General features: G+C 34.0%; 4 protein-coding genes across 5 annotated transcripts; 1 reads left to right on the forward strand and 3 right to left on the reverse strand.

The window, feature by feature from the left end:
• Nucleotides 1-125: 125 nt before the first annotated feature.
• LOC121265435 (solute carrier family 35 member F1-like) lies at nt 126-4,106 on the reverse strand. Its single transcript, XM_041169068.1, has 11 exons — nt 3,777-4,106; nt 3,548-3,642; nt 3,323-3,380; nt 2,713-2,904; nt 2,356-2,432; nt 2,171-2,253; nt 1,942-1,993; nt 1,622-1,690; nt 1,219-1,305; nt 974-1,038; nt 126-464 (listed from the first exon to the last, which is right to left on the reverse strand). Exons 1-11 carry the CDS (start codon nt 3,913-3,915, stop codon nt 353-355), a joined length of 1,029 nt encoding a protein of 342 aa, XP_041025002.1. The 5' UTR covers nt 3,916-4,106; the 3' UTR covers nt 126-352.
• A 5,568-nt stretch (nt 4,107-9,674) lies between these two features.
• On the forward strand, nt 9,675-16,067 carry LOC121265463 (zinc finger A20 and AN1 domain-containing stress-associated protein 4). 2 transcript variants are annotated; one of them, XR_005940664.1, is made up of 3 exons: nt 9,675-9,844; nt 10,201-10,848; nt 16,036-16,067. XR_005940664.1 is itself a non-coding variant. In XM_041169103.1 (2 exons), the coding sequence occupies exon 2, from the start codon at nt 10,244-10,246 to the stop codon at nt 10,769-10,771; it is 528 nt and encodes a 175-aa protein (XP_041025037.1). In that variant the 5' UTR covers nt 9,676-9,844; nt 10,201-10,243; the 3' UTR covers nt 10,772-11,135. The 2 variants fall into 2 exon arrangements, 1 of the variants encoding a protein (XP_041025037.1); XM_041169103.1 differs by lacking the exon at nt 16,036-16,067 and having other exon boundaries at nt 9,676-9,844; nt 10,201-11,135.
• Nucleotides 12,068-15,776, reverse strand: LOC121265413 (purple acid phosphatase 22-like). The gene is made up of 5 exons (XM_041169033.1): nt 15,507-15,776; nt 14,900-15,191; nt 13,204-13,772; nt 13,005-13,093; nt 12,068-12,387 (listed from the first exon to the last, which is right to left on the reverse strand). Exons 1-5 carry the CDS (start codon nt 15,669-15,671, stop codon nt 12,159-12,161), a joined length of 1,344 nt encoding a protein of 447 aa, XP_041024967.1. The 5' UTR covers nt 15,672-15,776; the 3' UTR covers nt 12,068-12,158.
• A 6,751-nt stretch (nt 16,068-22,818) lies between the features above and the next one.
• On the reverse strand, nt 22,819-26,752 carry LOC121265411 (purple acid phosphatase 22-like). The gene is made up of 5 exons (XM_041169030.1): nt 26,418-26,752; nt 25,936-26,227; nt 24,233-24,801; nt 23,914-24,002; nt 22,819-23,240 (listed from the first exon to the last, which is right to left on the reverse strand). The coding sequence occupies exons 1-5, from the start codon at nt 26,586-26,588 to the stop codon at nt 23,012-23,014; spliced, it is 1,350 nt and encodes a 449-aa protein (XP_041024964.1). The 5' UTR covers nt 26,589-26,752; the 3' UTR covers nt 22,819-23,011.
• Nucleotides 26,753-26,906: the final 154 nt, after the last annotated feature.

Below are 26,906 nucleotides of genomic sequence, written 5' to 3' on the forward strand. Positions count from 1 at the left end.
CCTGGTGCGCCGGAACACCAATGGCAATGCCGCCCCGCGGCGGCGGGGGAGATAGAGGGAGACCCAGAAGAAGATGCGGGAGAAGACGTTTTGAGTACAAGATCTTAAGAAAAAGAATGAAAACGTTTTGGGTAACAAGATTGCTCTACTTATTGCAGATAGAAAGTTACTGCATCCTTAAAACGAGTCCATCCACAAAATTTAAACTTCTCTAGAGTCTACATAAACAATATCAGTCTGCCTTAACTCTTTTAATACCCGAGTGATAATGTCATCGCTCCAAAGTTAAGATGGCACTTCAAAATGCAACACTCAAATTATACTGCAAGCTGCCCTGCCCCCTCAACTCAACTCAAGAAGCCAGAGATTCATTTCTAGATGCTTCACTTTCATTGGTAAGTGCTTCGTATTGTGCACTGGAGTTTCCACCCTCGAGATCCGGTACAGGAGCTGAATCCTTTTCACTGTTACCAAAAAAGATAGACAACAGAAGTTCAGTGGAAGGATATGGCATCTGTGAATACGAGGGTCTGGTTTATTTTCAGGACTCAAAATTTTAAAAATTTTTAAAATCTCTCGTTTCATTATTAAAAATTTCTTAAATTTATATATAAAATAAAATAAATAATTTAATTTTTTTAAATTTTAAAATAAAAATAATATTAAAAAATATATTTTAATAATATTTTATTCAATTTTTTAATCCCAACTCATCTCATCTTTGAAAAAAAAATTTTAATCTGCTTGGCCATAACATACACCTTAAGCACGTTTTGGAGTAAACTCGGTTGAATTTAACTTAAAAAATAGAAAGTCTGTGTTTCCATGTTGATTCAAACAATTATAACAAGAGTGAGATGAGCTATTGCTCAACTGTTTTGGTGGCAATATTTAGAACATACGTATGTTCTATTGTTCAACAACCAGTGTTCAACAGATGAAAAAAATTTTGGGGGCAATGTTTAGAACTTACGTTATTGAATAAATGATGAGTCCAATAACTACAACTGCAAAAGCAAAATAGTATAACCAATCCACCTGAAATCAAACATTAACATTAGGTCAGCTTTTGATATGATTGACACACCATCATAAAGAAACAATATGTGTACGCTCGAAATAGCCAGAACCGTATACAGTAGCATCAGGACTCAAAATGCTCGAGTTCAGGCCATAAATATATTATATGACGACAGCTCTTGAATATGAAAAACATACCTGCTGGTGGTAGAAAAAAATGCGGACGACAACCGCCCACATATCAGATGTTAGGATGGAGAGATTGAACATTGTGGCTCCACTTAACTGTATGCAAAATTACTGCTATTAAAGACTGACAATTGATATTTCTCATAGATCAGCTTCATGAGTATAAGAAAGGATTTTTTTAGCTTCATGAGATCAAAGAGAGAAGATCTAGAGAAACACTAATAAATTTTGTATAATCACAGATTGGATGAAATATGATGCTCACCTTGCTAGATGAGCTATATATTTTTTATTCTCATCTCTTAATTTGAGTGAGAAATATGTATTAATAATTAGTTTTTCATTGTGTAAAGACTGATTAACTTCCTACAAAAATAATAATGCCAAAATTGTTTATGAGAACAAAACTCACCTTAAGAACGAAAGGAACAAGGGTATAGAGCATAAAGGTTGATAAAGCATAGCCAGCAAAGGCTAATATCTGAAAACATGAAAACAAACTCTGTTTTGAACTGTAACCAAATCAAATATTTGGGAATTTGACAGGAAAAGCATGCCTTAATGCTAAAGCTAAATTCCTACATTTTTTGTCAACACTGTCTTTTGGCCTTAAACTTCGAGCCAAAGTGAAACTACAAAAGTAAGTGTGCTTCAATGATCAAACGTGATACAGCATAATCTTCTGTCATGGTACTAGCAATGTCCAAGAGGCAAACAGAATTAACAACTTACAATATCTGTAGACCACTCAACCGATTCCAGAGACTTTAGCTCGATTATAGATCTGAGAAAAAGGTTATCGAATGAAGGAAACACAGTTCTCCTCTTCATGGAACAGCAACATAAATTACATTTCCAAGCTATGTTCCTCAGGGCTCATAACAAAAAGATGTTATGAAAACCAATTTGAAAAAGAACATGCAATCCATATCTCTAGTGTGAATGGCACTATGAAGGATACGCCTGAACCACACTCACTAGGAATCCATAAATACCGAGCATAGCAATAACTTCAACGCGATCTTTTTGCTTAACACAGAATTCCTGCAATGTAGGAAAATGTTATAAAGGAGAAACTTATGAGGTTAAAGTTTGTGATTCAAAAAGATGAAGGCGGATTGTATAACAACAATCTGGTTCACCAACCTCACCAACGTTGCTCATTGCATAGAATATTGTCCCTGCAATGACAAGTATATCTCCTAGCAGAGGTTTTGAACCACCTGAAAGATCAACATATGGTTGACATTAATAATAGATACAAACAGGTATTAAATGTAGAACTGCTCGAGGTGATAGGAGTTCCCTTTTAATGCTGATCCCGAAACTAGGAATACATAACTACGAATATAAAGAAACTAATAAAGTCTACCAACCACGATTATACTTCACTTAACCTTACTGAAAACAAAAACCCATGATTCAGACAGTTCCCACAAACCATCAGTTCATTATCTAGAAAGTGAAAAGTTCAGTTCTGATAGGTGGAAAAGGAAATGTCACCTCCACCACCCACCCCTGCATCAGAAATGAGCACCAAGCCAAGGCCAAGCACGCAGATGGCTGCACCAAATAACTGCCATAGAGAGTATCTAGTGCCTAGGAAGAACCAAGTCAGAATCAGTACCCATGCTATTGTCCAACAGTCCAATAACGTTACACTTGTAATGGATGAGAACTGGAATGCTTCGTTGACTGCATCAAAAGAACCAGGAAATTAACAATGACTCCAAGAAATCCATACATGGACTAGCTTATATATGCGGGAAAACTTTCAAAAGCATTATCGTTAAGTAATATTACACATTAGAGGTTTATTTTACAGGTATTTGTTCCCGTTCTAGATATGCAATGTGGCACATTTTTAGATAAATCCCATGTTTTTATAAACAGTCAACTCATATTTTCTGGCTTACAATGAAAAACAAAACCATATTTCTGAGCCATCAGTAATTACATAATCGCAAGTAACAAATACTGCCAAATCTCAAATTTGTCATTATGCAGACAAAGTTGAATGTCACCGCCGCATCAATTTGAGATAGGAAATCATTGGTAACCAGATACAATATAAGCCAAACACAAGTCAGAGAGTTCAGATACAATCACTCACCAAGGTAATTCCCTTGAACATCGACAAAACCTAAAAGGAGATACCAATACCAAGAAACCTGCAAACCCCACACAGAGTATGTCACAATTTCAGAACCCAAAACCAAAAGCAACCCAGATTTTTGCAACCAATTGCACTCCAACCCACAATTTCAGTTTTACCAAATACATAGTTGAGAAAATGCAATATACAACTGCTAAGTAAAGCTGAAAAAGACGAAATTACCCGTAGTTTCTGACGCCTATACAGCACGATACTCCCATAAATCAAAGCCAGACCCAAGTAAGCAAACAAAGTCTGAGTAAGAGGTGTATCTACACCTATACAACACCACGGAAAAGAGAAAAATCCAATAAAGGGTGTCATGATCAGCATGAATTAATAAAAGCGAAAATGATGGAGAAGAGAATGAGAGAAAAGCCAATGCTAACAGTGATGAATTTGTGAAGGTTACCAAGATCGGCTATCAGAGACGAAGTGAAGCTCATGAGTGCAAGTACAAAAGAGACCACCTGACCCAAGAACAGTAAGTAGAGTGTTCGCTTGATTTCATGGCTTCCCCAGCAGTTCATGTTCCAGGCGAACAAGCTCATACTGAAAAAAGAACACGATACCAAAGCAGAAGCTCGTGCTGCCTGGAGATTTGCTGTAACTGAGCATGCGTATCGCGAGCACTTTTTTTGTTGTACTTAAAGGAATATCGCACAGGCCATAAAATAATTGATAGATGAGTCATATGTTAGTGTGAGAGTGTAAGAAAGTGAACCATATCAGATCAGGCATCTGCAGCTACCGTTCTTCTTTGGTTCTTGAATAGTGGGCGCGGGAGATCCCACTTCCCAGTCTTGTGAAAATACTATGTTTGTGGACGGTTAGCTTTGTTGGGTGACTGCTTCCGCTTGTTCAGCGTGGCACGTAGGGGCAACCACGATCTATCTTGTACTCCGTCGTTAGGTCCAATCAACCGCAACTTGAAAAAAAAGTAGAGAAATATCTTAACGACAAGTAAACGGATTTTATAAAAATAAATTTATAAATTAATGAGTTAAGTTAGATTATAAAAATATTTTTATTATAAAATAAATCTAACATATTTTATATCAATTTATGAGTTTACTTAAATAATAAAAAAAAATTTGTGAATTTATCTTTGTGATCTTTAATTTATAATTATGTGTTTACAAGTATCAAGCGATGTGTATCAAGTGATGTGTTTGATACGGAACTGAGCTTGTAACATCTGTAATATTATTGCTAATTTTTCTTATTCCTTGTAGTGTAAAACCTTCACGTTTTAAGGCAAACTCTATTTTTGAATCTATGTTAATATATCAAACATATCTTTGTAGTTAAAGCCAACAATAACTTTAGCATAAAAAAACGTGTTTCAAAACATTTTTATAATTGATGTGGGCAGCAGTAAACGGGACTAATTTGTTAGCAACACATTTTATTCAAGATAATATTGTTTTTTTTTATTATTACAAGATAATATTGTTTTAAGTTATGTTATTGATATACAAATATATAATTTATCGTGAAATCTATTATAATTATAAAAGAAAAAAAAATTAAAACAGAAATAATATTATACTAAATCGATGATGAGGTAGGCTTTTACATCAGCAGACTAGTGTTTAATGAATTAATTAGTAAAACAAGAGTTAAAAATATTTTTCATATTGATTATGCAAATAAATAAATTATGTATGACATGATGCAATAATATTGAAAGGTTCCAGCGCGCGCATTGCATACATATCTATTAATGTATTTTTTCTTACTAAGTTACTAAAAAATTAAAAATAAATAGTAATTTCAATCGATACCAAACTAGCAATAGTGGAAATTAAACCAATCACAAAATGAACAATTCTGCTACAGGTACCCGGCGTTGGATACCTGAATGCCGGGTACCTGTTGGGAAATCGGCTGACGTGGTTAGTACCATGTCAGCTGATATTATTAAAAAATAAAAGAAAAATAAAAAGATTTCAGAAGCAAAGGAAACCACCATACCAGCCAGTGCCAAAATGGGTCTCTGAGGCACCATCCCAGGTTGTATTATTTGGGTAAAGTCTCATAAGTAAATGTATCACTCTGCTTATATGAATGGTCCAAATAGTCATCCTCCAATGCATCATCTAATACACTTTGATGCTCTTTCTGTTTGAGTATAGGGGAGCCAAACTCTTGATCGTCGACTAGTTCTCAGACACTGTCGGGTCCATTATTTCCTTTAGAGTTTATTCTGATATCATTTCCTTGGATGGGAAAGAATCACTTGAAACCCAAGTTGAAGTTGGTGAAGACGGGAAACTCCATGTTTTTGTGAAAAAATCATATTCTTCTCACTTCAAAATCTTCTCCCGGCGATCTCACAGGCCTAATTCTAGTCTTTCACTTACTCCCCAGCCATCTAATTTGACCAATGCTGAGATTTACTCGCACCAATCATCAAGAAATCCAATCCCTAGATATTCCAGTTTCAACCACACTGATTTTGTACTCCATGGTGAATGATAAGAATGCGAGCGGTGTGAGCTCGAGGCAGTCCAATTCGGTAATCTACAAGGAGAGCGGGGTAGGCGTGCTCGGGAATCCCACGACGACGACCATAGACGGAATGTTGGGATCAAATGAAGACGTTGCCAGACGACGGCGGCCGCAACAAGCTCTACCCAAGATGGCGACCACAGACGGACTATTGTGTCTATTTCACAACAAGCTTCAGTCGTTTTCACGAAGACGAATGAGAAGATGAGAAGAAGAAGATGAAAGGTATCAAATTTGAACGAAACGCTCCGTTTTATTTTATACACGTGGATGGCTGTGTACGCCAAGTTTTCCAACCTCGAGTGCAAGTAATCTTTTTCTAAAAGAAAATAGTATACTGGTAGAATTTTGAATGTATTATTTTAATTTATGATGTCATGTTTGATATGAAACATTTCAGAATGTATTCAATCATAAATATATAAGTTTATCTAATAAATGAATAATGACAGTTTCGTTTAAAGAAAAAAAAAAGGGACACCAACCAAGCAAATTCGTTATAATCTCGCGAGGATATTTTTCTATCTTATCGACCTAGGTCCTCTTCAGAATGCACTAATAATCCTTTACTCCACCATTTGGTGCTATTCAGAATGTACTACTTCAGACTTCATTAATTCCTAGTCCCCACGAGCCCCACCAACAAATTATAAACTCAATATTATTATTTAACTTAAGGTTGATTTAATTACGATATTTAGTTTGAGATTGGGAAGAAATGAGTCATATTAGTTACGTTTTAAATAAACAAATCTCCTATAAATTCTTTATAAAAAAAAAATAAGTTTCACTAATAAATAATAATTTTTTTATACTTTTTAAAAATTTGATATTTTTTTACAAAAAACTCCACCAACTTTATCTATTCAAGACTTATACAAACGATTTCTATGGTGGTTATATATGTCACGTGCTGCTCACCGGCTACAGCCTACCTGTATGAAAACGAAACCCTTCATCAGCCACCAATATCTCTCCATTTCCCACCAACTTGGTTTGCCTGCGTGGTTCCACGCCTTGGAGATGGCTATTGACACTATTTTATTATTATTATTATTTTATACGTGTGAGAGGGATTTGATTCTTTTTACTCTTGGTTAAAAATTAAAGTATTGCCAATTAATCCACATAATCTTGACACTATTAATTATTCATTTGAATAATTAATTAATTTCCTGAATTTAATCCAAAAGCTCGAGTATATAATTTAGATATAAAAATATCAACATCATTATTAATTACTTACTATTGTCGTCGTCATTACTGATTCATAATACTTTCGTTTGCCATTTCAAATATTCGCTGTTTTTCAAGTGACATTTATGACTAAATTTGGTATGTCCTTATGAATTATGTTTATCATTTTCACATTTTTTTTTTTGTTATTTGTAAGTTGATATAGAGGATATATTTATATCGTTTACATGATACATTTTAAATGGTAAGAAATTTAATTTAAATATTTTCTTTTTTATAAATTAAACTATAAAGTTAATAACCTAAAAATTATATCCACTGTGTCAAAACATGATTGACGTAAATTTTTATATCCCATGTGTGGCAGCGAATATATTAGATAGGCTTTAAACCGATTGGGTTAGGCAGGCATGATCTCCACGAGGAGAAAGTATTAAGTTAGTCAAACCATCTTTCATATATTTTCTTCGTTAGAAGGACGAGGTTTCGATTTCCAAGAAACAGATGTGCCGATCTCCCCCGCTCTCGTAATGCCAGGGGTGAAAAAAAAAAAAAACAAAAAAATGTCAACGGTAAATCAGATCGGAACGAATCGCGGGTTTCGTCTAGTATCAAATTTGGTACAGTTTCACATCGGTTTTAATTTTTTTTAAAACTGTTTAAAATTGATCCGGTTTTAAATTTTTTTTTTAATACCAGATCGAACTGATTTATATATATATATATATATATTTTAATTTTTTATATTCTATAAAATATTTTAATTTTTATATATAATTATATATAAAATAATTTTATATTATATGATAAATTACTAATTACTATAATTTTAAAAAATCTTATATAAATAACTATATATTATCACTATATTATTGTATACTATAATATATATACTATAAATATACCGAAAAATCAAATCGAATCGGACCGGAATCGGTAAAATTGAAAATACCGATTTAAGAGTGTAACAGGTACATTATCTGTTCTTCAAATATCAAAACCGGTATATATCAATTCCATTCTAAAATATATCTAAAATTAAATTGAACCATACCGATTACACTCCTAATACTTATAGAGGGAATGATTCTCCGCCTATTCTTATTGGAAAAGTTTTCACCAACATATTCCTATCTTTTCTTTCTTTTATTTCAATTCTTTAAGCCAAAGTGAATTATAATTTCTTCGGGGAAAAATGCGAGCGTTATTCTATTTATTTATATATCCTTGACTTACCCTCTCATCAAATCAAGGGATCAATGTTGATAAAAAATAAAAATAAAAATCAAGGGATCAATGTTCATTCTTAATCATCTATCCTCACAAATTAAATAATTAAGTCCCCAATTGATGATTAAGACTTTATTCAATATAATATGATTTTGAATTTTTATCTTAGACTATTTATTTATCGGTAGTGATGATAGGAACGTAACTCTATTTTACGTTGCGGCTATTTAAAAAAAAATTATAAAATAGTTATAAGTTTTAGAAGTATTATTATTTTATAAAAATTATTTTATTTCAATTAGGATTGTAAAATAATTATACCTACGTTGTTTTTCATTTACCAAACGGCATCACCTCACTTGAACACCACTCTTTACATTTATAATTCGAGAGAGAGAGAGAGATTCAAGGGATGATGCCATAATGTAGAATAATGGCCCAAAAAATATCGACATGGTAAAACAACTTAATTTATCAGTCACGCTTAAAAAAATAATAATATTTGATCATCTAAAATTTATCACTCAAATGATCCTATTGACATGACACCACTATATAATATAATGTGATTTATTAAAAAATTAAAAACACAAAACACAAAACACAAAATGAGTAGAATGAATATAGAATTTTATAGTTACTCTTTTTGTAGTTTTTGATGTCGTTTTGGTTTAAATATATTTGTTGTATTTTTAATAAATCATGCGACATTACATAATGTATGCCACGTCAATAAAGCCATCAATGGCCAATATTCAAAAAATAATGTCTCAATATGATAGTTGTCACGGTCTAGATGGTTCCAATTGAGGTCAATTATACATAAAATGGGTAAAACCAATAAAGTTTAATTAATACATTCTCCAAATTGAGGATCCATTTGAATCTAGCCTTGGGTAAAAAAAGTTAAAACAAATATCATCGATAAGAAAATTAAAAAACTAGAAACCTCAGTCGGAGTAAGGTGGATCCGTATTTGAATTGGCTCTTCCATCCCAAAACGGCCTGTCATCATTCTTATCGTTTAAGGCATGTTTGGACGATTGCTCTTCGTTCGTTCTGTTAAAGCCATGAACATACAGCGAAGCAAGACGCGGGCCAAAAAAAAATCAACATAAAAAACCCACCACACCGCCACGCCAAACCATGAACACACTCCACGTGTTAATCGCGACGGTCCAACAGAGGACACGTCATTATTCCCTTTTCCGCTACTTTATGCATGAATTTCGCAGCAGGATAACGAAAGTTACTCAAACCCGGGAAAGTCCAGGCTGTCCCTCAGTTATTTTTTTTATTTTTTTATTTTTGGTTTGTGAAAAAAAAAGTCTAGTGGTGAAGATGATGATTAATTATTGAAAATGATAAATCTGAATTTGTCCCTTTTCGCGGCTGCTTCCTTCCCTCTCTCTTCCCCTTTTCCGTCTTTAATATTTCCTCTGTCCGATAATTCTTCCGCGTTAAGATTTTTCTCTCCTCCCTCCTCTTATTATCTCGTTTGATGGTTTCGAAATTTCTCTGTTTATTCTTCAACAACAGGTACGATCCGTCATCTATACTCTTTTCCTTTTACTTTTCTATTGTCTTTTGCGATCTGTTTGGTAGCTAATTCAACACAAAATCAATTTTAGAATCCCAAACTCCTTGCGTTTTTTTTAATCCGTTCCTATCCGTTGTTTTGGATGTTTAACGCCATAGGAAAACCAAACAAAATTAGAAACAAAAATATTGTTTTCTTCCATATACGTTTCTCAGCTTCCAAACGGCTTCCTCAATTTTATAAATTTTCATGTTTTCTTCACAGCGCTGAGGTTTTTAATTTTTCAGATCCGTTTTTAATTTTTATATTCAAGGATCTGATCCGATCGTTAAAGTCGCGTCTTTTTGGTTTTCAGATACAAACAGAGCTCGAAAAAGCGAAGCACGAAATAGAGAGAAATGGCGGAAGAGCACAGATGCCAGGCTTCTGAGGGCCACCGACTATGCGCCAACAACTGCGGCTTCTTCGGCAGCCCCACTACAATGAACCTCTGCTCTAAATGCTACCGAGACTTACAGCACACCGGATCCTCATCCTCCTCCTCCAAATCCTCGATCGAAATCGCCCTTTCTCCCGTCTCCTCGACTTCTTTGTCTCCTCCTCCACCATCCTCCTATCAATCGGAGACCGAATCGCTTCCTACCCCTCCCGCGTTGACCTTACCTGAGGTAGCCGTGGACATAGTGTCTCCGGCGGTTGTGGGCGGTGGCGATGACGTGGCGGTGGCGTCCCGGCCTAACCGGTGTTTGGTTTGCAGGAGGCGGACCGGGTTGACCGGGTTTAGGTGCAGGTGTGGGACCACGTTTTGTGGGATCCATAGGTACCCGGAGAAGCACGGGTGTACGTTTGATTTCAAGACAGTTGGAAGAGAAGAGATCGCGAGGGCGAATCCCGTGGTCAGAGCTGACAAGCTTGAGAAGATTTAATTTAATAGGGACCGTCAGATCGCATGACTGGATGAATTGGATAGTGATCGCCTGTACGCGGTACTACGATAATATATATTATATATATACCACCCTTTGATTTTATTGTAAAATAAAAGTTTGATGTGGGCTTTGCTTTGATTTGGTTTGTAAAAAGAAAAAATGGAAATGCGCAGCGTTAGGTGTAGATTCAAGGAAACTTTCCTTGAATGCTGTACAAACTGGCTTTGAATCGTTGATGCGCAGCCCAGCCAATCAGGACATGCCTGCCAACTTATCTGGGTGGGTGGCATTGTACCACTACTGGGCATGCTCCCATCTATTATTAGAAAAAGGAAGGAAAAAATGATTTATCTTTTTCGCATTCAAACAAATCCAAAAGTACCTTTCCATGAGGAACAGCGAAACGTGACAAATTGACAACATTACCTCTTTAGACTTTTTTGGTCATGAAAATAAACTATGCAACAACAACATCTCTGCCGAAGGCTTGCGGACAAAGGTTTTGGTTTTGGTTTTGACAAAATCAACAACGGAAATATCTGTTTGTTTGGTTAATTGGTACGTTCGACTTAGGAGTAATTTGAATTTAGAGAAGAATTGAGATGGTTTGTAAATAGTAGAATAAAAATTAAATTATTTATTATATTTTGTATAGAAATTTAGAAAAGTTGTTTTGTGATTTAAAAAAATTGAATTGTTTATTATATTTTGTATGAAAATTTGAAAAAGTTGTAATGATGAGATGAGTTGAGTTGAAGTGAGTTTTGAATGTAAACGAGATAGGCATGTTTAGATATAGAAACGATTTTATCTTATCTTATTATTATAATTTTTTTAAATTTTTATACAAAATATAAGAAATAATTTAATTTTTTTTAAATTTTAAAATAATAATAATATTAAAAAATAATATTTTATTCAATTTTAATCTAAAATCATTTCATTTCATTTTACTATCATTTAACTTAGTCGAGGAGAATGCATCAATTTGTTGCTTCTTTCTCCCTTTGCTATTTCTTGACTTTTGAGATCTACATCTTACTCGGCATCTCTCTTTCTTTTCTCTTAGATAAAAGTAACAATGGGCTTAATCAAGCTCACAATTTTATTATTTTCTTGGGGGATCAAAGTATACGCAATTCCTGATTCTACAGCATGACCAGATTGAAACAGACCCTCCAAAAGAGTTGGACTATGTCAAGCATTTCTTTCCTTTTTTATTTATTCATCACAATATATTTTATCAACCGGAGATCATGACTAAATGTAAGTGAAACACAGAGAAAAAAGGAATTGCAAACTGTTTGTAACCTTGAAACTTTGAAAAACTGATCAAGCGTAAGGTTAACCTCCAATTAAATATATAGTCATATTCAAGTCAAAGCTATAATTCGTCTTTGAGAGACGATGATAATCCATGGTCCTGCAGAGTTTCCCAGCATGCTTTAGAGATGCTTAAACTTTCTAACCAGACCTGGTCTGCCACAACTGCGTTGGAGTCATTGTTGCGGTGCCATGACCAATGTGCATGTGTTTGATTTAATACACTCAACCGCCCATGTCCAAAGCTTGCCTCCCGAAACAACGAGAGAGGGGAAGTTGGGTTCTTGAACCTGAATTTCAATTTTTAGGTTTAGCCACATAGATATTATTATTTTCAGGGATAAAACACCAAGGATTTCAACAGAACGAATTAAATAACACTTTCACTCTTATCCATGATTATCAAATTGGTAGTCTTACAACCCCCCCCCAAAAAAAGCTTTTGTATTCCTTGCATCCAAATGTTACAAGTTGGTTGAGATTAAAGCTGCATGTATTTGAATACTGATGTGATGTCAAATTATTTTGAGTTATTTTGTGAACAGTAATATTTTGTGAATTCCATTCAAACGTATTTGCATGTATGAAGTAGGTTGAGATATATGTTTGAATATATAAAATAGGTTAAAATATGTTTAATATTTTATAGAAAGTTGATAAAATAATGAGTCCTTTAATAATTGATTTGAAATAAATTGATATGAGTTTGACAAGAGTCCTGCAATCTTCGGCATAAACCGCTAGGCCTGCTCGCCAGATTGCCTATTGATAGGCTCATGAAATTAAAAACTCAATCCAAATTGCACCTAAAGGCAGGCAGTAGGACTCATAAGCCATAAGGTGTCGTATATATGGGCTTTATGGCAGCATATTGGCAAGGCCTTTAAAAAACTTAATGGGTACTTACGTTAATGCAAGCCCTTCTCGGTTCCCGCCATCACCAATCGTCACATACATCGGACCACATTGATTCTCCTTGTTATGGAAAATCCGAGTCTGCCATCCATGCACACAGTCCAATAGAAAAACCGTAAAATTTCCAAGGATTTTCAATGGAAAAAATTCAACTATATATAAACGTAACGAGAGAAGAATATGCGACTTACGAATCGTTCATATGCATGAACATGGCCTGCAAAAACCACGTCGACCCGTGCCTTATACAGCAACTCTTCCATAGCTTTTCTCATGCTTTCTCCTTCACCTTGATGTGCTGTATTAGAGTTATACCAGGGGGCATGCAAGAGCACAAAGATCCATGGCGTTTTCTTCCTGTCAACGTTGGCCAAATCGGCCTCAAGCCACTTGTACTGAGACGAGTCAGCATCAAACTCAGTATAAGATCCTAACATTATAATGTGAGTCCCAGCCACGTCAAATGAGTAATACAAGTTTGAGGTCGATCCACTTTCCTCGTGCGGCATTCGCCACCTGGCATTGTAGGATCTGAAGCCGTAGGGGTGGAGGATTGGGATGGTCTCAATCTCGTGGTTGCCTTCGGTCACCATCCATGGGCGGCGGGTCGCGTATGGCTCAACTAGGCGTCCGAACGAGTCCCAAAGGGGCTGTTGGCCATCGGCGTAGGATAAATCTCCGGGTAACAGAAACACATCGTAGTCCTTACTATCGATGTGTTGTAGGGTTGAAGCGGTCCATTCAGTTTGTCCCAGGTCTCCTGCAAACAAAATATAGCATATATCAAGGAGTAGTTCAACTGGATATATTTATCTGTCTATTCCCAATTTCCAACCTCAGATATTGGTTGAGTAGCTGGTAGAAAAAACTTACGATTAACGTGTTTTATTTTTCTCGCCTGAGCTAGGGTTAAAATAAGTTCAAATTTTCCATTTTTTTTTTTTTTTTTGGAATTATAGGAAGGGTTGCTGTAAGTTTATGGCATTTGAGACTGGACCTTTAATTGGTTTTGGGTCAGTTTCCCCCTTTCCAGCCTTTGTGTTGGCAAGGCTAGCTCGATCAGCTTGTATCTTGCGGCCTTCTGGCAGAAAGTAGTAATGATCTTCTCTTGATTTTTGAGGTGGGGGCCGGGCTAAATTTGACCAGACCATACAATATCTTTTTTCGGTCGTAATTTATAATTAGATTTACAACATATATAAAGCTATGTGCTTAATTAATATTGCACCACGTTGCAGTCCAGCTACGCTAGTACGTACTGATCAGACACACGTCGGGAACCATTTACATAGAGAAGATAATTTCTCGAAGACTACCCCCGAGCTACTGCTCAGATTGCTAACATGGACTAGCCGTAACCGAGGAGTGACCTAACACGCGTGAAAAACTGTTTCCATATATATGCAAGTATATATGCCCATGGCACAAGAAAAGCACGACACGACAGTGCAAGATACCAAGATTAATGCAACTTATTCTAATTCTAAATTTCTAACGAGTAGTGTGCACTCTTCCAATCCGTCATGGCCAGCTTTGCTTAGACATTAAGGCACTCATTGCTAGCCTAACTAACTCACATCCATTGATGCTTTGTCACGTTCGAAGGAAAAGGCACAAAAAGGTCATCATGGTGTTATAAAGTGAAATTTATATCTCTCTAATTAAGTTACTAGTCGAATTGCATATTGGATGATGATTCAATTCAAAAGAGACATAAATATTGTAAATATTCGTATATATAGAATTGAGCGATCAAATTCAGCGAGACAGTTAAAAAGATGATTTGTATGCGTTAAAGCTAGCGTCCAACTCAAGCAGAGAAGTAGTACTACTGTGTGAAAAGTGGCTTGTATAGGTTAATAAATTGGAAAGGTCATGATGGCTTACCAACAACTGCAAATTCAATCGGAAATCCTGAAGGCGGTGTTCTGAAGGAAAACTCCGGGCCCGAACCTCCACACCTGTAGAAATAGGTGGTGCTGGGCTCCAAGGGTCCAATCTTAACGTGGTGGATCTCGCCTGAGTGGTAAAAAAAGTAAGTATACGATTTGTGTTCACCGGTTGCCAATGCATTGTATTTTCCGGATTCTTTCCCGTATTCCACTATTGATTTCGCATGTTTGGCCTCAGTAATCCACGAAACTCGTATATGATCGATCCCCGCCAATGAAATATGTACCTGAAAATATGGGACCAACGAAAAGTATAAGCAACATGGGTACGCATGTTTCCTGAACTCGAAGATTGAACAGAGTTATAAACCAATATATTGTACTTTAACATGAATGGCAAGGAAATAATGGATAGTAATTTATCTGAACTGCTCCAAATTAAAGTGAATATGAGACAAATAAGTACTGGCCGGCGTGTCCCTTTTAGATCAAACAAATATGAACGTGTAAAGTCGATTGAATATACAAATTAAGGCAAGGAAAACTAAGAATGGGTGATCTTATTTGTAGGCCGGAAATACATGAGATCATTGATGGCAGACCTGTTGGGGGTCGGATTCGGGCCCGTTATGTGGGGTGAATACCATTGGGCGAGGTGGTTGCCGAGAAAAAGCACCATTCTGTGTCTGTGATTGCAGGAGTTGAGGGAAGAATATCAGAAACAAGGTTAAGATCAGAGAGAAAGCGCGAGGGTATAAATTCTCCATTGACGTATGGCTAATGGGTTCGAGATTAGCTATGCTTGTGAAGAGTCGAATATTTATATATTCGGAGGAATGTAAGAAGTGTGATACAAGAATTTTGGAAAAATAAGTAAATTAGGTCAGGCTGCTACGGCCTAGTCAAGCAATCCCCGCGCGCCACTTCGGTGTTATTTTGGATATGCTTGCAGCAAATCTATAAGTGTATGACCATACAAAAATGTTAATGTTCTGGTGTACTCTCAACCGGCCAGCTGCATAAAGGCGCCTCGGGTTGTCTATATTATATGACTCAAAATTGGCTTTTTTCTTTCAGCAAACACCAAAAATAGGTAAAACGACATTCACCTAGCTAGCTCTTGATTCATAATATATATATATATATATATATATATATATATAGGGTAATTAACTACATTTATCTTTCATTGGACATCCAGTACTACGTACGTACATGATTTGCGTGCTGCTTAATCTTTGATAAGTTCAAAATTATATTAATTGTGAGATTCATCAATACGTACATGTGCTGCTTTATTAATCTTTGATATATATGTTCAAAATATAGCGAGATAAAATCAAAGACTAAATGATGATCAGGACAGCTTAGCGACCCTCGGAATGATCATCTCACTTCTTGGCCGTATGATCATGAGCTTGTTAGTGGATATAAGTAAACGACAATATAAGGACCGGACTTAATTTCTTGCGTTGTTGGTTATAATCTGACACTGACGAGCCGTTTGAAAAACTTGTTACGGCGTGTCCATGATAGCGAGCGAGCTAGCTAGGCTGAGTATGATCTCTTTCTTGCTAGCTAGATATTTTGTTTGGCTAGCTAAGTTATTTTCATGACGAGCCAGAAATAATATTACAATTATATGATGCGGAAATGCACGGGTTCTATGAGAATCTCATGTTGCAGATGTGAAAAAATGGCGAGGCTCTCTCTCTCTCCCCCCTCCTTTCCTTGATTCTAACTACATGCACTAATATTGTACTAAGAAAAGGTTAAAGATATGCATAGTTTCCTTGATCTAGCTAAAAGAACTTAATTAACTCAATATGCCTCGCTACAAGAAAAATAAATATTTATGACCTTTTTTTACGAGGAAAATATTATTTACAATAAAAATAGACTCATTTTAGTTAAAATTAATCATTTCGTTAAAAATAACTAGTCGTAAATAACCAATTTTCTTATAGTGCTTATAATGTAGTAGTGGGACCTAACTAGCTAGATACTGAACCACCATGCATAAAATTTATATTCAAAGGGTTCATGTTTGGAATGGCCTTGGCCGGCCACAAACTCATCCATTTTTCTCTCTACGTACAATTTCATATATATATATATATATATATATATATATATTGAATTAGCTAGTTTTAGGCGACTAATAGTGGATAATGCAGATTAATCTACGTGTTCTATATAGAAATAATTGAGTGGAATGATAGAACGTCACATTCGATCGACCTACGAGGCCTAGCTAATTATAATAATTTTATTATTGTGTGGAATTGAGGAATTAGTACACGTAGCCGGCCAAGAGATTTGACAGGACATCAAATCATTCCGAACCTTGACGCGATTAAAAAATTACTTCAAATTCAAGAAGTGTTAATATATAGCATTATATCAAAATTCAACATGTGCAAGTATATATATTATATATATATGTTTGAATAATTAAATTACTAAAGAAAGCAACGGGAACCTAATTATATATATATATAAAGTCTTGTTCAAATTAAACATCAGGATATATATTAACCCTTTGAATATTGGAACTCTAGGTTTTTCAACAATGTAATTCCTAGCTACGTACTCCTCAAAACTGCAGAACTTGATCAGTACACGCTTTTCCTTTCATTTTCTTAGTTTCTTTTTAATTTTCTTTTAAACGGATAATCGAGGGGAATCTCAGGTTAGATTACCACAGGGGATATATGTATATATATGAATAGTGATAAGGTTATTACCTTACCACTATTTATTTATTACTTTTTTTGTATTTGATTTTTTTTTAATTTTTATTTTACTTAATAGTTAAGGAAGTGAGTATTAATAAAGTTATATATTTTTTTAATTTTTTTCTTAGTAATTAAGAATGTTAAAAAAATATTTAAAAGAAAATGATAAAAAAAAAAAAATTGAAATGGCATTGAGTAATAGATGAATAATAATAAGCCGGTAGTAACCCTATCACTGATCTATACACACACATACACGCGATCGATTGTCATTTACAATCACTTAATTTAATTAAAACCAATACTATTAGTACTCCATCATGCTGCATGCAGACGGGCAACTACATATTAGTTTCTTGCATTATCATTTTGCGTGCGTGGGTGCATGGGAATGGTACCGGGAAAGAAACAGCACTACAAATGGTCAGATGAAGACTCACCGTGGAAGGTTGTGAGCAGTAGTACTTGTACGTGCATGCCTTGATGTTTATATAATTATAAATGCCTAAACTCTATCAACAAGATTTAATTAGAACTTAAATGTGAACTTGAACGTTCACCAAAGTAATTATATGTATGTACCAGAATATGCCCAGGAATCTACTTTTTGAAAATGATCCTCGTTTATAATATCCAGATCGAATATGCCCGCCCGTCCACCTTCCTGAAAGGCATATGTATATAATTCCTAAGGGACCACCTCATGTAGCGTGATTTGAAGATTGGAGATAGCTAAATCAATGGAGATCGCATATTAATCGGCCATTAGGAATCTGTTGAAATATATATATATATATAGTCGACAATTATATAATCATGCAAATTCTTTAAGAAACCTGCCAACTCGTACTCTTAATTATTTAACTATCTTATAATTAATCATTTCAAATTAGAAGAAACTTATTCTTTTTATAATAAGAATTAGTTTTGCGTTTGAAGGCGGAAAGCATGCAAGTCATGATGTTGATATGAGCAATCGATTAATTAGTACTAATTATTAGGCGGCTAGCAAGCATTGAAATTATACAATTAAAAATATTTAGTCCACCAATAATTAATATCGGATTATATCATGAATATCTCTATATCTACATATGATCAGGTATCAATTAGCTAGCTAGATGATAGAATATTTAGAACTATATATCACGTCTAAAAATTTCTTATTAAAATTAGATAAGATCAAGTGACATCAGAATATATATATATATATATATATATATATATATATATATATATTGGTCAAGAAGGATGTGAATTCAATTCAATGAGTTTATACTGCACGTCTTTTTATATTTTTGTGTGTGCTGTACGTATTTGTGTTTTTTTTCTCTTTTATGAACAATTGTTAGTGCAAATTAAGCCTTTGAAATAAGATCAGTACTGTCATTTTCATCTCATAGGAAATACTATAGGCAAAAGAGTACACGAGTTTCAACTTTACTACATATTTCTAGTTTTTGAAAAACACTGCACGTACGCAAGAAGACCATAAACTATCATGACATGTAATGGTTGAAACATATATGTGCTTCGACTAATTTACACGTTGTACTCAATTAATATAACATCATGAGTTGGTAATCTTATGTACTGATCGATATATATGGGCGGTTGGAGATTTGAATACTTCGTTTTTCTCTATAGTTTTGCTTGGAATATTGAGAGGGAAAACTCAACAAATAATAAATAGAATTAAGTCGGCAGCTAGCTGGGGGCGGGGAAACTTGTTTCTTAAATTAGCAACTCAATGATTTGAGGTGTAAGAACATTAATAAGATGACGTTTAAAATAAATTTCGACTATATATATTAATGATGTTTTCATATTTCACAACATATATAGGAATATCGCTCAAAATTTCAATGTCCATATCGAATACGGTAAACATACGTGTAGTGATTTTATCACTACTATCTATATATATATATATATATATCCTAGGCTATATATATACAAATGTAACAAAACCTGGCTATTATTTTTTCGTACGAAACTAGTTAATTAAATAATTCTAAAAGACATAATTATCGATCATTGCTTAGGATAATTTAAACACGACAAACGTGTGCATGGTTGTGTGAGTGCTTGGATATCCTCGAGGTTACGAAAGAACTACGTACAATGGCTTCTGGGCCAGAGACAATAGGTAGAGAGAAGAAAAAAAGAAAAGTACGTAACTATATATATAGGGTACGTACTCAGGATTAAATAACTTGTAAATATTTAATATATATATTACACAAGTTTTAGCTTTATATATATATATATATATATATATTTATATATACTAAAGATAAATACATTGAGTCCAAGCTCTTTATTTACAGCATTTCTACTTTAAAGTGGATCTTTTCCACTATAAAAGTAAAGAAGAATTAGAATAAGAGGGATATTTTCATAGGCTTGAAAGTGCCCATTGTGTCATATTATGTACGCATCGATTTTTATCTCAATGTATTTAACCTATATATTTACTTGTACTTAAAAAAGACAATATATAGCTAGCTAGCTAGTGGCTTGTATATATATATATAATTTAAAATACTTAATTAATTAAATCTTAGTTTTGGAATTCTGTAACGTCCTATAATTAGGGTTTTCTTGTTATATGGTATTAGTTTGTCAAAAGTGATGATAAATTAATAATTAATAAAATTGAAGGTATTGCCGATCCGTTCTCTTTGATCAAAATCAAAAATAAAAGAAACAATATATGCATTGTGACGTAGGACAAGCATATATATATATATATATATGAAAAATATTAATGTACTTAAAAAAAATTTACTTCTCTACATATTAATTATTGATATGTTGAAAATTATGAAATTTAAAATTTTAATTTTAATTTTAAAAAAAACTTACAAAATAAATATTATAAATATAAATATAAATAAAACTGTAAATACACGTAGAAGTACTCACTTTCCTAATTTGCACTTCCGAAATTCTTTCCCATTTCGCACCCCCTGCTTTGATTTTCCTCTTGCAGCCTGGACCCCCCTCTCACAAAGTCGCACGCTGCCGTCGCACGTTAATGCAGTGAGTTTTGCTATACAATCTTCACTATACTCTATATTTTATATTTTTTTAAATTTTTTTATTTTTTTTATTTTTTAATATTTTTTTTAAATTTTTTTTAAATTTATTTTTTTGAATTATTTTAAATTTTCTATTCGTTATTCATATAATAAATATTTGATAAAAGAAAAAAATTAAAAAAATTAAAAAAAATGTAAAGTGTAAAATATTAAGAGGTTGCGAAGATTATTTGTAATGCAATTACTTGCCTCGATCGGAGGCATTGGATTGATTGGCCTGATCATAGCTAGCGTAGAGAGGAATAGAGGATAAGGCCGATTGCCTGCCATACCTCCCACTCCGAGGGACCGTACCGTAGATCGGAAAGGGACTTCTAATTAATTGGATTACGTACTAATTGGATCGACTTTGAATGTTACCTGCTTCGTCTATAACTATTTTACAATTTTATTCAAAATAAACGGTACTATTTAAAATTAAAATTATTTTTAATAAAGTAACATAATTATATTGATTGACTTAAAATAAATTATAAAAAATTTAAACATGTCATTACGCTGCAAAATAATTCTCGATCACTCATTCATCGAATTATGAAACAAAAACTCATAATTACGGAAAACAAATACTAATAATCTAAATAAACTAAAACTCAATTATATATAAGAAATGATAATTACAGTTGTGAATACGTAAACGTTATATAATTACTTTAAAAAAGGTAATAAATACGGAACCTACATAAAAAAAATTAATTTTTTAATAGTAGATCTCATTCTTTTTTAAATTGATTGCACGACACTTACACATTCCATGACTATATGTACCATTACTCATTATATATTAATCATTTGCTCATCTCGAATTGTGGTGCAAGCGGTTAATATTGTCGGTTAAATGTAGTCACAAAATTTTGGGATGTTTACAACATTAGCGGTGAACTTTATTAAGGCCTCGTTTGGAACTAGAAATCATCTCATCTCATTTCAAGATTTTTTATAATTTCTTTCTCAAATACAAACATTTTTCAGTTTCAAGTCTTTAATATTTTCATCTAATCATTACCTAATTAATCATTATAAATTTTTCAAACTTACAAATATAAAAAAAAAATTCAATTTTTTCAAATTACAAAATAAACTTATATTAAAAAATTATATTCTAATAATATTTTTATTCTTTTTCTCTTATACTTCCCAAAACCCAATAAAAGATCTCAATTTAAACCATTTCACTACTATTCATTGATTTTTCTTATTCCCTAAATTAACCCGGCCTAATTCTTAGAGCATTCACATCCGATTCTCTAAATTTTTTCTTAAATTTTAGCTAAAATGGACACTTCCTATAATTTTATCCTAAATTTTACTCATTTTTAAAAAACATTCTACATCTCATTCCCTATCATTTCTCTATTCTATTAAAATAATATTCTTTTATTCTTTTTTTATTACTTTTTTTTCTCACTTCCATTTACAAACTTAACTACTTAATTATTTTTCTTATGTTTGGAACTATTACTATAGTGAATATTTTAAACAAAAATTAAAATTATTTTTTTACGGGTTTGATAATATTTTTAAAATTATTATTTTTATATTTTAGTAATTATTTAAATTATTTTTAAAATTATTATCTAAAACTATAATAAATATGAGTAGAAGTGAAAATATAATTGATTAGAAGAATATATTTTATTTATTAGAATAAAATATTAGTAAAAGATGATTTAGAGGATGAATAGTGGTTCCTTATATTTAGGGAACCACTATTCATCCCCTAAACCAAAATCTTAAAATAGGGAATGGGATGGGAGGGGGTATTTGAGCTTTTTACTAAATTATTTTCTATAATTTAGGGATAACAATAATATAGAGCTGCTGATGGGGATACTCTTACATAAACCAAAAAGGTAGGTTGTTTCTAGGGCTGAACGTAATTGACTGGTCGTTTCTAGAGATCACTTCATCGTGAATGCGTCCCGACGTTTAAGTTTTTAGTGCCCTCGATCCTAAACTTGTGGCGCTAGTTATTTTGCATATCCATTTGTCTTGATACTAAAGATCACCATAAATTATATATATATATATGTTCGTCCTAGTTATAAGAAATGCTAGCTAGTGAAAATTAAAGAAGGAATCGATACCAATTTGATATTGAGATAAAGTTAGGCTAGATATGATCAATCACTTAATAAGCGCATAGAAGATCCACTAATTGCAGCAATGAAAATTGTAAAACATCTTCAGTGAAAATAATACACAACATATATGGCTTCCAACATGATAAGCAATTATATTCATTTATGCGTGTGTATGTGTCGCTTAGAGTTCATCATTGACAAATGATGTTGTCGCTTCCTCGTCCACGGTATTCTGGCACGTTTTAGAAGTGCTTAAGCTTTCTAGCCAGACTGTATCTGCAACAAGTGCGTCTGCATCATTGTTGCGGTGCCATGACCAATATGCATGTGTTTCGTTCAATATCCTCAAGCGTCCATGACCAAAGCTTGGCTCCCGATACAATGAAAGAGGAGAAGCAGGTTCCAGATACCTACATTTATGTAATACATTTACATATTGATAACTCGATATATAATGCTCTATATTATACACACGTCTTTAATTAACATGACCAAGACATGAGGAAAAAGGGAAAAAAAAAAAACGCTAGATCAATACTATTTTTCTTAATTCCAACTACCGGATGACCCTTCTCCGATCGAAGATCTTCAATTGCAAACTAATTCCTAATTAACTTGGATGACGGCAGCTGGTTACGTTTAGATATAATTTAATTTACCCCCTTTGTTAAACTCATTCAGTACTCATGCATGCTGGAAGTTGTCTCGAGGATCTAGAGGCGCCCTAGCTAGCTAGAAATTAATTTAGTCACGAGATTTTAATAAAGAATAGGTGTATTAACCTTGCCGTTTAGGAAGTAGGCTCGAACTAGATGGCCATTAATCAATTCATAGATTGGCCAGGGACGTCGGTCTGGCAAGATGAGTTGTGTAGCCATGGCCGCCCATGCCTTGGCTAACGGCCACAAGCCTCACCTACCTCAATTTTTGTTTACACGATCAAATTAAGCAGAATTAGATCTAGATATATTTTCAGTTTACTTTAGACCCCAATTAGCTAGATCTCTGCCTAAATTTGTGCCTTCAAAGCCTAGCTGGTATATATAGTACTAATAACTAAATAATTAGTTCAAGAGTACATACTCTAATGCAAGTCCTTCGCGGTTTCCTCCATCCCCAATAGTGATATACACTGGACCGCATGGATTGTGCTTGTTGCGATAAATCCTAGTCTGCAAGACATCGATCGAGAAGAGAATCCATGTTGGTTATAGAGCAAATGATACATATATATGTGTATATATATATATATATATATAAAGTCATCTGTTAAAGAACCGAAAAGAAAAATAAAGGACCCCGATTAATATATATATATATATGTATCACATTTTTAATTTTGCTTTTATCCCATCACGATTATAGTTTATAGAGCTAACTAGCTAGCAGAAATATGACTTACAAAACGTTCATATGCATGAACATGTCCAGCAAAAACCACATCGACCCGTGCCTTATACAACAGCTTCTCCATTGTTTGTCTCATGCTGTCTCCTTCGCCTTGATGAGCTGTATTAGTATTATACCAAGGCGCATGCAACAGAACAAGAACCCAGGGGGTCTTCTTCCTATTGACTTGAGCCAAATCAGACTCCAGCCATTTGTACTGAGGCGACTCCACATAAAACTTCGTGTAAGAACCCAACATTATTATGTGAGTCCCAGCAACATCAAAAGAGTAATATAAGTTCGATTTGGATCCACTCTCTTCGTATGGCATCAGCCACCGGCTATTGTAGGCCGTGAAGCCTTGGGGATGGTCGGGTATCATGATCTCAATGTCGTGGTTCCCTTCGGTCACCATCCATGGGCGGCGGCTCGCGTAGGGCTCCACTAGGCGGCCGAAAGTGTCCCACAGAGGTTGCTGGCCATTGGCGTATGATAAATCACCAGGTAACAAAAACACGTCGTAGTCTTCACTATCAACATGTGCTAGGGTTGATGCAGTCCATTCTGTCTGTCCCAAGTCACCTGTACGTAAAAGGATATATATATTTATATAGAAAAATTCTATATACCATACTATCATCCTACTAATAAGTATGATGTAGAATTAGATCAATTAGTAGATTTTAAGGTTGTGTTTTGACTAATTAGTTTGATCATGGTTTCAGAACTTACTGGTTAAAAAGACAAACCGATTATAAAATTGTATCAACCTATCTATTCCAGTTTTTCTTAATTTTGATGTTAATTAAGAGTTTGATCAACATTCTCTTATAAATTGTCCGACCAATTATTCAACCCTTGGTGTACGGTTGGCTATATTCTCTTTAATTACACGAGTAACTCCTAATTAATAAATAGCTAATCTTCAGAGTTCAGCCATTTAAAATGAATAACAAAAATCCACTGTAAACGGTAAAAGAGATGTATAATTATAATATCTTCCAATCAGATAATTAGCAACTGATGTAGCCCCTTTAACAAAACTAAAAAATATAGAACGATCAGGTCATCATGTCCATATATGGCTGGGAGTCAAGATCATTCCCCACGGCTCTTACGTATACTCTTAGGATCAACACGGCGAATGTCTCGTTTGGATAGTGAAAGTATTTCATCTCATTCCATCTTATCATTATAATTTTTTCCTAAATTTCCATACAAAATATAATAAATAATTTAACTTTTTCAAATCCTAAAAGAATAATAATATTGAAAAATAATATTCTAATAATATTTTATTCAACTTTCATCTAAAACATCTTATCTTATCTCATATCATTATCTAAAGTACTGCAACTTAATTATTGTGGGTTCAAGGCCATACTGTCGTCTACATATATATTTATATATTCTACATGCAGCAAGTACGGGTTAAAATTGAGGGTTACAATTTTATTTTTTATTTTTTTAAATCAAGGCGCCACTTGCATGCATGCCTTTGTAAAGGCAGATATGTCGTTTTTAAAAGTACCCGTGACATTTTTCCTTGTAAAATATGCTCCCAAACTATATTCAATTGTAAACATATATCTGTTTATTCTCATAAACATTATATCAAATTAGAGATAATAAGGTAGGGGGTCTATAATTATAATGTGGGATTAAGATACGCTAGCTTCTACTAAACTAAAATTAATCAGATGATCAATAACTAACCAACCACCACAAATTCAATAGGAAATGTCGAAGGGGGTGTCTTGAAGGAGAATTCGGGGCCTGAACCTCCACATCTGTAGAAATAGGTGGTGCTGGGCTCCAATGGTCCAATCTTAGTGTGGTGGATCTTGCCTGAGCTATACTTGAAGTAAGTATATTCTGTATATTCTCCCCTTGCCTTTGCATCATATTTCCCTTTCTCCGTTCCATATTCCACAATTGAAGGTGCTTGTTTGTCATCAGTAATCCATGTAACTCTCATGTGATCTCTCCCTACCAGAGATATATGCACCTGACGTATGTCATGGAAAATATATATGAAGATACAGTAATATACATGTATTTGTGATCATAATTAATTAACCTCGTATTTTATAGATGTGCATGAAATTAAAATCATGGAACATGGCAAATAATGGGTATAATGAAGGCTTAGATGGATCAGAGAGAGAGAGACAGAGATCAGACAGACAGAGAGAGACCTGTTGAGGGTCAGAGTCCGATCGATCATGTTGGGTTCGAATGATCGGCCGAGGAGGTTGACGAGAAAAATCATCATTCTCTGATTGTACTAGGAGTACTTGAGGGAAGATCATGAAAATGGTCAGAAGGAGAGGGAAATGGAATACGCGTGCCCGCATGATCTTCTTCATTACTGTTGATGTAAGCTAAAGGAGGGCCGGTCCCAACTTTTTGGAGAGTACTTTAGCTAGCTGTTTGGGGAAATTAATAAGACGTTGGGTTTGAAAGTTTGATGCTTGAAGCAAGTTTAAGGGAATATTTTTTGTTATGCTTACAAGCATCATGAATAATCCGTAACTTCTTGCCACTTTCTTCCGCAATTCGATCACTGCTTGCCAAGTTTGCACGGCTTCCCACTATTCGTTCTGGGTTTCTAATCGTGTAAACTAGGGTTGACTCACCAATGGGTACCACAGGTTCTGCTCTTCACATGCCACACGCTTTCTCAT

This window comes from Juglans microcarpa x Juglans regia, chromosome 5D (assembly GCF_004785595.1).
Source record: "Juglans microcarpa x Juglans regia isolate MS1-56 chromosome 5D, Jm3101_v1.0, whole genome shotgun sequence".
Classification (NCBI taxonomy): domain Eukaryota; kingdom Viridiplantae; phylum Streptophyta; class Magnoliopsida; order Fagales; family Juglandaceae; genus Juglans; species Juglans microcarpa x Juglans regia.